Source organism: Pseudophryne corroboree, unplaced genomic scaffold (assembly GCF_028390025.1).
Source record: "Pseudophryne corroboree isolate aPseCor3 unplaced genomic scaffold, aPseCor3.hap2 scaffold_1825, whole genome shotgun sequence".
Taxonomy (NCBI): domain Eukaryota; kingdom Metazoa; phylum Chordata; class Amphibia; order Anura; family Myobatrachidae; genus Pseudophryne; species Pseudophryne corroboree.
In genome coordinates this window covers 38,871-50,231 of record NW_026968462.1, presented here as the reverse complement: position 1 = coordinate 50,231, position 11,361 = coordinate 38,871, and the positions used below count along the sequence as shown (strand labels likewise).

The 11,361-nt window shown below is 47.5% G+C and overlaps 1 protein-coding gene across 3 annotated transcripts in view; it reads right to left on the bottom strand.

Annotated features, from left to right (window-relative positions):
* Window positions 1-3,402: 3,402 nt before the first annotated feature.
* LOC135002980 (zinc finger protein OZF-like) overlaps window positions 3,403-11,361 on the bottom strand; it is a 45,196-nt gene continuing 37,237 nt past the window's right edge. For 2 of the 3 annotated variants that reach the window (XM_063951706.1, XM_063951705.1), the window contains one exon: window positions 3,403-6,234. In XM_063951706.1, the coding sequence (XP_063807776.1) occupies window positions 4,664-6,234 (1,571 nt within the window). In that variant the 3' untranslated portion in view covers window positions 3,403-4,663. The remainder of the gene's footprint in view (window positions 6,235-11,361) is intronic. The other variant, XM_063951707.1, reaches the window with a different exon arrangement.

Below are 11,361 nucleotides of genomic sequence, written 5' to 3'. Positions count from 1 at the left end.
CCCACTGCTCCCACTCTCTCTGTACTCATACATACATGCCTTTCTGGGAGTGTCTCGTCCTGGTCACTGATGCAGCCCCACTGCGCCCACTCTCTCTGTACTCATACATATATGCCTTTCTGGGAGTGTCTCGTCCTGGGTGTCAGTGATGCAGCCCCACTGCGCCCACTCTCTCCGTACTCATACATACATGCCTTTCTGGGAGTGTCCCGTCCTGGGTGTCAGTCATGCAGCCCCACTGCTCTCACTCTCTCTCTGTACTCATACATACATGCCTTTCTGGGAGTGTCTCATCCTGGCTGTCAGTCATGCAGCCCCACTGCGCCCACTCTCTCCGTACTCATACATACATGCCTTTCTGGGAGTGTCTCGTCCTGGTTGTCAGTGATGCAGCCCCACTGCTCCCACTCTCTCCGTACTCATACATACATGCCTTTCTGGGAGTGTCTCGTCCTGGTCAGTGATGCAGCCCCACTGCGCCCACTCTCTCTGTACTCATACATACATGCCTTTCTGGGAGTGTCTCGTCCTGGTGGTCAGTCATGCAGCCCCACTGCGCCCACTCTCTCCGTACTCATACATACATGCCTTTCTGGGAGTGTCTCGTCCTGGTTGTCAGTGATGCAGCCCCACTGCTCCCACTCTCTCCGTACTCATACATACATGTCTTTCTGGGAGTGTCTCGTCCTGGTCAGTGATGCAGCCCCACTGCTCCCACTCTCTCCGTACTCATACATACATGCCTTTCTGGGAGTGTCTCGTCCTGGTTGTCAGTGATGCAGCCCCACTGCTCCCACTCTCTCCGTACTCATACATACATGCCTTTCTGGGAGTGTCTCGTCCTGGTTGTCAGTCATGCAGCCCCACTGCTCCCACTCTCTCTGTACTCATACATACATGCCTTTCTGGGAGTGTCTCGTCCTGGTCAGTGATGCAGCCCCACTGCTCCCACTCTCTCCGTACTCATACATACATGTCTTTCTGGGAGTGTCTCGTCCTGGTTGTCAGTCATGCAGCCCCACTGCTCCCACTCTCTCTGTACTCATACATACATGCCTTTCTGGGAGTGTCTCGTCCTGGTCAGTGATGCAGCCCCACTGCTCCCACTCTCTCCGTACTCATACATACATGCCTTTCTGGGAGTGTCTCGTCCTGGGTGTCAGTGATGCAGCCCCACTGCGCCCACTCTCTCTGTACTCATACATACATGCCTTTCTCGGAGTGTCTCGTCCTGGGTGTCAGTGATGCAGCCCCACTGCTCCCACTCTCTCTGTACTCATACATACATGTCTTTCTGGGAGTGTCTCGTCCTGGTCAGTCATGCAGCCCCACTGCTCCCACTCTCTCCGTACTCATACATACATGTCTTTCTGGGAGTGTCTCGTCCTGGGTGTCAGTGATGCAGCCCCACTGCGCCCACTCTCTCCGTACTCATACATACATGTCTTTCTGGGAGTGTCTCGTCCTGGTCAGTGATGCAGCCCCACTGCGCCCACTCTCTCTGTACTCATACATACATGCCTTTCTGGGAGTGTCTCATCCTGGTTGTCAGTGATGCAGCCCCACTGCTCCCACTCTCTCTGTACTCATACATACATGCCTTTCTGGGAGTGTCTCATCCTGGTTGTAAGTGATGCAGCCCCACTGCGCCCACTCTCTCTGTACTCATACATACATGTCTTTCTGGGAGTGTCTCGTCCTGGTCAGTGATGCAGCCCCACTGCTCCCACTCTCTCTGTACTCATACATACATGCCTTTCTGGGAGTGTCTCGTCCTGGTCAGTGATGCAGCCCCACTGCGCCCACTCTCTCCGTACTCATACATACATGTCTTTCTGGGAGTGTCTCGTCCAGGGTGTCAGTCATGCAGCCCCACTGCTCCCACTCTCTCCATACTCATACATACATGTCTTTCTGGGAGTGTCTCGTCCTGGCTGTCAGTGATGCAGCCCCACTGCGCCCACTCTCTCCGTACTCATACATACATGCCTTTCTGGGAGTGTCTCGTCCTGGCTGTCAGTGATGCAGCCCCACTGCGCCCACTCTCTCCGTACTCATACATACATGCCTTTCTGGGAGTGTCTCGTCCTGGTCAGTCATGCAGCCCCACTGCTCCCACTCTCTCTGTACTCATACATACATGCCTTTCTGGGAGTGTCTCGTCCTGGGTGTCAGTGATGCAGCCCCACTGCTCCCACTCTCTCTGTACTCATACATACATGCCTTTCTGGGAGTGTCTCGTCCTGGCTGTCAGTGATGCAGCCCCACTGCGCCCACTCTCTCCGTACTCATACATACATGCCTTTCTGGGAGTGTCTCGTCCTGGGTGTCAGTGATGCAGCCCCACTGCTCCCACTCTCTCCGTACTCATGCATACATGCCTTTCTGGGAGTGTCTCGTCCTGGTTGTCAGTGAGACAGTGTCTCTGGCACAGCTGTGTAATCATGATGTGAGTGTGTGTGCTGAGTAGAGAGTACTGCTAGCAGCAAGTCTTACAGCTTAACTGCAGTGAATCAGTGTGGTGGGGGTGGAGGGGAGAAGGGGGTTGCTACACCAATGAGACAAGGAGAGGAGGAGTGGTTGGATGGAACTCACACAGCAGGTGGTGAAAAGCTTAAAAAGGAGGAGTGGTTGGAAGAGGAAGGAGCTAGTAGGCTCAGAAAGGATTAGTAAGGACTCTCAAGGGAAATTGGAGTGGGATCCCCCAGGTACCAAACTGGGTAAAGAGCAGCTTTTAGGAAGGAAATTGTTGAGCCAGTCCCTGTGGTTGTCCCTTCTCTGCCTCATGTGGGGTGGATCCTTGGACTTTCCAGTTCCTCAGGAGGCTGTGGATTTTTCTTGCCCACTACCTGGTGGGTCTGTGGTCATCTCAGGCCATGAACCTCCCAGATGCCTGGACTCCAGATAAACATGACATGGTCATGGAGATGGTCCTGGGCTCTGTAGAGGAGGAGGTGGAACAAGCAAAGGAAAGTTGTGTCCCTTCTGAAGGGGCAATGGTGGACATTGTGAATGGTGAATGGTGAAGGGAAGGTTTTTGTGGGTGAAGAGGGAGTTATTCCATATATAGCAGAAACATGGGTCCTCAGCCTATACGATGTGCCACCATTAATGTGGCTTCTGTCTTGTCCGACCAAGCTTGATCTATGGGCTGATTTTTTTTTATTTCTGCAGTAGACTAGAATAAGCCCAGACAGTCCCACTTCCATTATACCACCTGAATGTGACGGTCAGTGACCACCGTGCCATCACTTACCTGTATGATTACACGAAACAGAATGATGGAAAACTTACACGGTTTCTTTACATCTTCTGGGGTCCACTCCGAGATTAGACATTATGGCGTAATTACTCAGACGGGAATATAAAACAGATAAAAAAATAAAAGCTATAATGCAATAATTAGATGCAAACAAAAGCTTTTATTATGAAATCATACATAGGAGTATCCGCACCATATAGATGTAACATACAACAAACCACCGCAGATGGAACCCGGGTGACTCTAATGCACATGGTAATGTACAGGGTATATATGGATAGGATCTTGTATCAGAAAACACTCAGCACTCCTGATCAAGATGAGTGTCTGCAACAAGTTAGGCAAACTAGAAGTGAAAACACGTTCCAATGGCCGCCATATTGTCGTGTAGCAATACAGATTGTGCAAACTGGTATTAGACATTCACATTTACACAAAGCACAAGACACAAAATAAACAGCAGAAAAAAGACCTAAGCATTTAGGATGTATTATTTAGGAAGTAAATAGAGGTACATTAATGAAAAGCGTGAGTAGCAGTCATCAGTCTATTTGTGACGTTCTCTAGAGTGGTGGTCTCTTGGACTGTGCAAGGCAGTACGTTCCATGGTAAGGGCTGCAAAGTTAAAAATTTGACCCTTAAATGAATGACAGGAGATTCTTGGTACTGCTGGTAACAGTCCTTCATCTGTAGAAGCAAGCAAGCAGGGCAGTAAGGAGGCAGAAGCTGCTTCTAGCACCTTGGACCATGTAATGTTGGGCTGGGAAGGTCAGTTAGCCAATTATGAAATAGATTTGTCATCTTACAGGCAGCCGGTGAAGGGAGCAGAGAATGGGTGTTATGTGGCAGGAACGGGCTGGTTAGGTAACAGCTTGGCTGCTGCATTATGTACTATCTGCAAGCTCTGTAATTATTTTGCTGGGTGACCCAGGTAGATGGCATTGCAGTAGTCTATGAACTTCCGAGGGAATCAAGTGTTTGATTCTGGCTATGGTCCACAGATGGAAGAATGAGGATTAGTATGTGGCAGATACCTGATGTCTGTGTCAGCCACATACTAGGACAACACAAAGATTCAGCACACGTTCAGTATTTTGCGATTCTGAACACCAAAGCATAAATCCAGATGGTTGGTAAAGTCTTGTCCTTTATTGGGGAGCTTCTATTATGTTTCACAAAGACTGAGTCACAGCCAACTGGCATCATCCACCCCTGGCGCTCAGCTAGACAACCATTTATTGGTATTAGGTTCTCAGTACATGGAGCAAAAAGCAGGTCATCTGCATAGCAGTGGTAGACCAGGCCATGACGTCTGATTATATCACCCAGTGCTAGCATGTATATTTTATAAAGCATAGGAAATAGGATTCACCCTTGAGGAACATTGCATGACAGTGATAATTATACTCCAGAAGATTTAAATGGTTCCGTACTTGGGTAATGTCTAATGTGTTCAACAAGAGCGGATTTATTTCTCTCACAGCATGAAAACGGCTTCTCACCTGTGTGACTTCTCTGATGTGTAACAAGAGATGATTTCTGTGTAAACCATTTCCCACACTCAGAACAGGAAAACGGCTTCTCACCTGTGTGACTTCTCTGATGTGTAACAAGAGATGATTTCTGTGTAAACCATTTCCCACACTCAGAACAGGAAAACGGCTTCTCACCTGTGTGACTTCTCTGATGTTTAACAAGAACTGATTTAAATGCGAAACATTTCCCACACTCAGAACAGGAAAACGGCTTCACACCTGTGTGACTTCTCTGATGTGTAACAAGAGCTGATTTCTTTGTAAAACATTTCCCACACTCAGAACAGGAAAACGGCTTCTCACCTGTGTGACTTCTCTGATGTGTAACAAGAGCTGATTTCTTTGTAAAACATTTCCCACACTCAGAACAGGAAAACGGCTTCTCACCTGTGTGACTTCTCTGATGTGTAACAAGAGCTGATTTCTTTGTAAAACATTTCCCACACTCAGAACAGGAAAACGGCTTCTCACCTGTGTGACTTCTCTGATGTGTAACAAGAGCTGATTTCTTTGTAAAACATTTCCCACACTCAGAACAGGAAAACGGCTTCTCACCTGTGTGACTTCTCTGATGTGTAACAAGATCTGATTTCCATGCAAAACATTTCCCACACTCAGAACAGGAAAACGGCTTCTCACCTGTGTGATTTCTCTGATGTGTAGCAAGATTTGAGTTGCGTGCAAAACATTTCCCACACTCAGAACAGGAAAACGGCTTCTCACCTGTGTGACTTCTCTGATGTGTAGCAAGATTTGAGTTGCGTGCAAAACATTTCCCACACTCAGAACAGGAAAACGGCTTCTCACCTGTGTGACTTCTCTGATGTATAACAAGATGTGATTTCCGTGCAAAACATTTCCCACACTCATAACAGGAAAACGGCTTCTCACCTGAGTGACTATTCTGATGTTTAACAAGAACTGATTTCAATGCAAAACATTTCCCACACTCAGAACAGGAAAACGGCTTCACACCTGTGTGACTTCTCTGATGTGTAACAAGAGCTGATTTCTGTGTAAAACATTTCCCACACTCAGAACAGGAAAACGGCTTCTCACCTGTGTGACTTCTGTGATGTGTAACAAGAGCTGATTTCTTTGTAAAACATTTCCCACACTCAGAACATGGAAATGGCCTCTCACCTGCCTTAGCTGGATGATGGGTAATAAGCTTTGTGTTCTGTGTAAAACATTTGGCATCTATAGAACACGGAAACACTGTATCTACTCTCAGAGCTGTAACAGATACACCAATATCAGAGTGATCAGGAGAACATTTCCCAGGATCAGGGGGATCAGCTGATAGAGCTGGATATATAATTGGGGTAATGGGGTTATCTCCTGGAGAATCCTGTCTACTGTCATTATCTCTTATGTCACAATCCGGGGATAACATTAGATGTCCTTCTGAGATATTCCTGCTTGTGTGTCCATCTGCTGGAAATAAAATACATTATGGAAAATAAGATTTCTCTGACGTCCTAGTGGATGCTGGGGACTCCGTAAGGACCATGGGGAATAGCGGCTCCGCAGGAGACTGGGCACAAAAGTAAAGCTTTAGAACTACCTGGTGTGCACTGGCTCCTCCCCCTATGATTAGAAATGAGAATAACCGCGCTGTTGCCGGGATTTAAGTGTTTTAGCTGCCCTGAATAAAAATAAACAATTCAAATAGATACTAAAACAAGGCGCTTGTGACGAATGCGCCTCTCATGCTCCTTTCCACAGACGCAGAAAAGGCCTTTGATCGGGTGGATTGGGATTTTATGGAGGCAGTGCTTCGGCGATTGGGTCTGGGGGATGTTTTCTTACAAAAAATTCTCTCATTATATAGGGCCCCATCTGCTCGGATTAGGGTGAATGGCGTCCTCTCGGAGCCCGTATCAATTACTAACGGCACACGCCAGGGTTGCCCGCTGTCACCCTTAATCTTTGTTTTATGCATGGAGGCACTGGCACGTGCGATCAGATGCAACCCTGACATTGTGGGACTACGGGTAGGTAACACTGACCATCGTTTGGCCCTCTTTGCTGATGACTTATTGGCAGTCATAACGAATCCATTGATCTCTCTACCTAACCTTATGAAGGAATTCGCACGGTTCGGAGATATGTCAAATTTTAAAATTAATTATTCAAAATCTATGGCGATGAATGTCACACTTCCGTCTGCCACGGCATCCCTCCTATCGCAATCGTTCCAATTTACATGGCAAAAATCCCATATTACGTATCTGGGAATCCAGATTCCATCGACACTTACCACTATAACTGCTATTAATCATACCCCACTACTCCGCAAACTGAGACAGGAGATGGGGCACTGGCTCACGCAGAGGTTTTCATGGCTAGGCCGTATAAATATAGTAAAGATGAACATTCTCCCCAGGTTGCTATACCTTTTTCAAACCACTCCTTTAAAACTTCCCCCTCAATTTTTAGCTGAAGCACACAAGGCGATAAGCCACTTTGTCTGGGGCGGTCGGAAACCTAGGTTCAAACATAGCCACCTATCTAGACTGAAATCCCAAGGCGGACAGCAATTGCCCATGATCTCTGCATACTACTGTGAAGACCAGGAGTATTAGAGCATAAACTCAGAGTGTACTCCAGGACTTCTGGGTCAGGTCACGCAGACAGGAGACAGATAAAGATATAACAATATATTTATTAGGTGTTTACTTAGTACAAGCTCTCTAAATCAACTATAAGATAAACACAGTTGAAATTAACCCAAGAACAACAGGTCCCAATAAACAGCAGTTTACCGTCAGACTTCCCAGCACTTTCCCACATGCTCTTGTCCGGATGTAGTATAATTGTGGAGGATCACAGGAGTTTCAAGCAGTGTTCATATAGCAGAGCCAACAAGTCTGCAAATCCAGAGAAAAGTGGGTAATCCAGTAGCCACAATGCTCCCAGGCCAAATCCTCAGCACACTAGCAGGAGCTGAGACTCCAGGACTAGTAGATTTTAGAAGCCAAACTCACACACACCTGGTGATCTCTTGCCTTCCCTTTTTAAACAACATTCTAATTTCCACCACCAAAAGTCCCTCCTGATTGGAAGAGTTCCATGAAGGTCTGTAAAAGAGATGAGTCATGAGGAGATCCCCCCTGCTGTTCTCATGGCCCAGTGTCTGACTCAGTCCTAGGGGAGAACAATGGGATCTTGACACAATTAATCCCTTGGTGATGGGGGAAGATAGCCAGTCACTCCCTGTTTTATCCTTTTATAGTCATACAGTATGTGACCTCAGAGGGCTCCAACTGCTCCCAGCTTCCTGCTATAGGTGTCTAGTGACTGGTCCAGCATAACACATCACACCTGGCCCTGTTTAAGAACAATAGCTACTACAACATAGTCAGAATGGACCTTGGACAGTATATTCTGTCACATACCTCCCTCTTCTTAAATCAAGGGAGCAGGGTTGGATCCTTTTCCTGGACCAGCCATGTGACCTTTACCAGGTGCGATGCTGTTTCCTTCTTCTCTCCTAGATAATCCATCAGCGTTGGTATGCTCACGGCCCTTTTTGTGAGAGATGGAGAAGTTAAAACTTTGCAAGGCAAGACTCCATCGTAGTAATCGCCCATTGTCCCCAGCTGTCTTTTGTAACCAATGAAGTGGATTGTGGTCAGTCACCACTGTAAATTCTCGTCCATAAAGGTACGGTTGTAACTTTTTCAAGGCCCACACAATGGCCAGGCATTCTTTCTCAATGGTGGCATAAGCCACTTCCCGATCCACCAGTTTACGGGACAAATATACCACAGGGTGGTCACGGCCATCCTCCCCCACTTGGCATAACACTGCTCCCAAACCACAACCAGAGGCGTCAGTTTGAACAATGAACTTCTTGGAGAAGTCGGGGGCAGCTAGTACTGGGGCACTGGAGAGGGCTTCTTTCAGGGCCACAAATGCACTCTCACACTCAGGGGACCATGCAACCTGTCTAGCATATTTCCTTTTGGTCAGGTCAGTCAAAGGTTTGGCCAATGTGCTGTATTGGGGAACAAACCTCCTATAGTAGCCAGCTAGTCCTAAAAATGCTCTAACTTGTTTCTGATTGGAAGGTCTTGGCCAGTTTAGAATGGCTTCCACTTTAGCTGGCTCTGGTCTAATCTTACCCCCTCCCACTCGGTGACCCAGATATTGCACTTCAGCCATTCCTATTTGGCATTTATCAGGACGGATGGTTAACCCACCCTGCTGAATACGCCTGAGGACCTCGGCCACATGTGATAGATGGTCTTCCCAGCAAGAACTAAATATAGCTATGTCATCTAGGTATGCTTGTGCAAAATCCTGACACCCTTCCAGCATTACATCTATAGCTCTTTGGAAAGTGGCCGGGGCATTCTTCATGCCAAAGGGCATCGCCAAAAAATGATAAAGCCCAAATGGAGTGGTAAACGCAGATTTTTCTTGGGCCTCAGGACTTAAGGGGACCTGCCAGTATCCTTTACTAAGATCTAGAGTGGTTACATAGGTTGCTCCCCCTAATCTCTCCAACAACTCTTCCACCCGGGGCATGGGATATGCATCGGTGACAGTCACCTCATTCAAACGTCGGTAATCCACACAGAATCTGGTGGTCCCATCCTTCTTGGGAACTAACACTACCCCGGCTGCCCATGGACTATTGGACTTCACAATAACCCCTAATGCCAGCATCTCATCAATCTCCCTTTTTAGGCTGCCTGCTACCTCAGGCGTGACTCGGTATGGTTTTTGCCGGATGGGCTTGACCTCCCCTGTATCTACCACATGCTGAGTGAGGGTTGTGGTCCCTGGAATACATGTAAATTGCAAAACCTGGGCCATTAACACCTCCCCCATGTCCTGACGCTGGGCAACACTAAGTTTTTCCCCATATTGGACTGCCTCCAATCCTATGCCCTTCTTGCATTCTTCTAACAAATCAGGTAAGGGGTCTAACTCAGGGGCCTCCATGGGGGGACAACATACTACCATTGCTGCTACATTTCTTTCCACATAAGCTTTGAGACGATTAATGTGGAAATTTCTGACTTGTCGGCCAGCCTTATCCAGGGCCACAATGTAATTCACTGGGCCTGACTGTTTTACCACAGTATAAGGGCCATCCCAGGTAGCCTGTAATTTATTCTTACGTACAGGAATAAGCACCATTACTTTCTGTCCCTCGTGTAATTCCCTGAGTCTGGCATTCCGATTATACCATTCAGATTGGCGGGCCTGTGCCCCTTGGAGATTTGTTTGTGTTAAGGCCATTAACCTCGCCATCCTTTCCCGCATCTGTGCCACATACTGCAGGATGGGTTGACCATGATCAATAAAACTTCCTTCCCAGCTTTCACGGACTAGATCTAGTGGTCCTCTGACCCTGCGGCCATACAACAATTGAAAGGGGGAATACCCAGTAGAGTCTTGTGGCACTTCCCTATATGCAAACAGGAGCTGCTGTAGTGCATTTTCCCAGTCCCTCCCCTCTGACTGCACATAAGCCTGCAACAGGTGTTTGAGGGTTCTATTAAATCTCTCACATAATCCATTAGTCTGTGGGTGATAGGGGGTGGTCCTTAATGGACGTATTCCCCATTTTTCCCATAATGTCTGTAACAATTCCCCCTGAAATTGGGCCCCCTGATCCGTTACAATCTCTTGGGGATAGCCCAGTCTACTAAATATGTCACTCAGGGCCTGAGCTACATGCTCTGCATCTATAGAGGAGAGTGCTACAGCCTCGGGATATCGAGTTGCAAAGTCTATGAGGGTCAGAATATATCTTTTTCCTGAATGACTAGGAATCTTAAGAGGCCCGACTATATCTACGGCTACCCGCTGAAAGGGTTCCCCAATTATAGGTAAAGGATGTAGAGGGGCTCTTTGTGGTACACCTCCTAACCTCTGACAGGTATCACAGGAGGCTCGATAATGCTTCACATCATGGGATACCTTGGGCCAAAAAAAACTTCTCAAAACTCGAGCAAGAGTTTTCCTGACACCAAAGTGTCCAGCTGCTGGTATGTCATGGGCTAAGGTCAACAGCTGCTGTCGATATCTTTGGGGAACCACCAATTGCTTTAAGGCACTGACATGGTCCAGATCCTCACTATGAGGAGAAATTCTATACAACAGCCCGTTCACCCATCCTACCTTATACCCTTCAGAGTCAGAAAACCCACTATCTGCTGCACTTCGAAGTTTGGCTAAGGTGGGATCAGTTTTCTGTAGCTTTCTGAATTCACTTCTATCTACCTCCCCCAAGTCAACTACAGTACTCCTATTTCTAAACATATCCTTCTCAGTGATAGGCATACTCACCACCTGTGGATTGGGTTCAGAAGCAGTAGTGTGTTGGATCTGAGTGAGAGTGGGCCCCAGGGAGGACGAAGATGCAGAGTTTGTCTCTGTTGAGAGGGTCATTCTCCGGGCTTGGTTCCTGGTCACCACTTGAACAAAATGTGTGACCAGTCCCTGTCCTAGGTCATTCCCCAGAATTACTTTTGCTGGCAGGCCGCTAAGAACTCCTACATCCACAGGGCCATGGTCTGCCCCCCAGTCCAGATGCACTCGGGC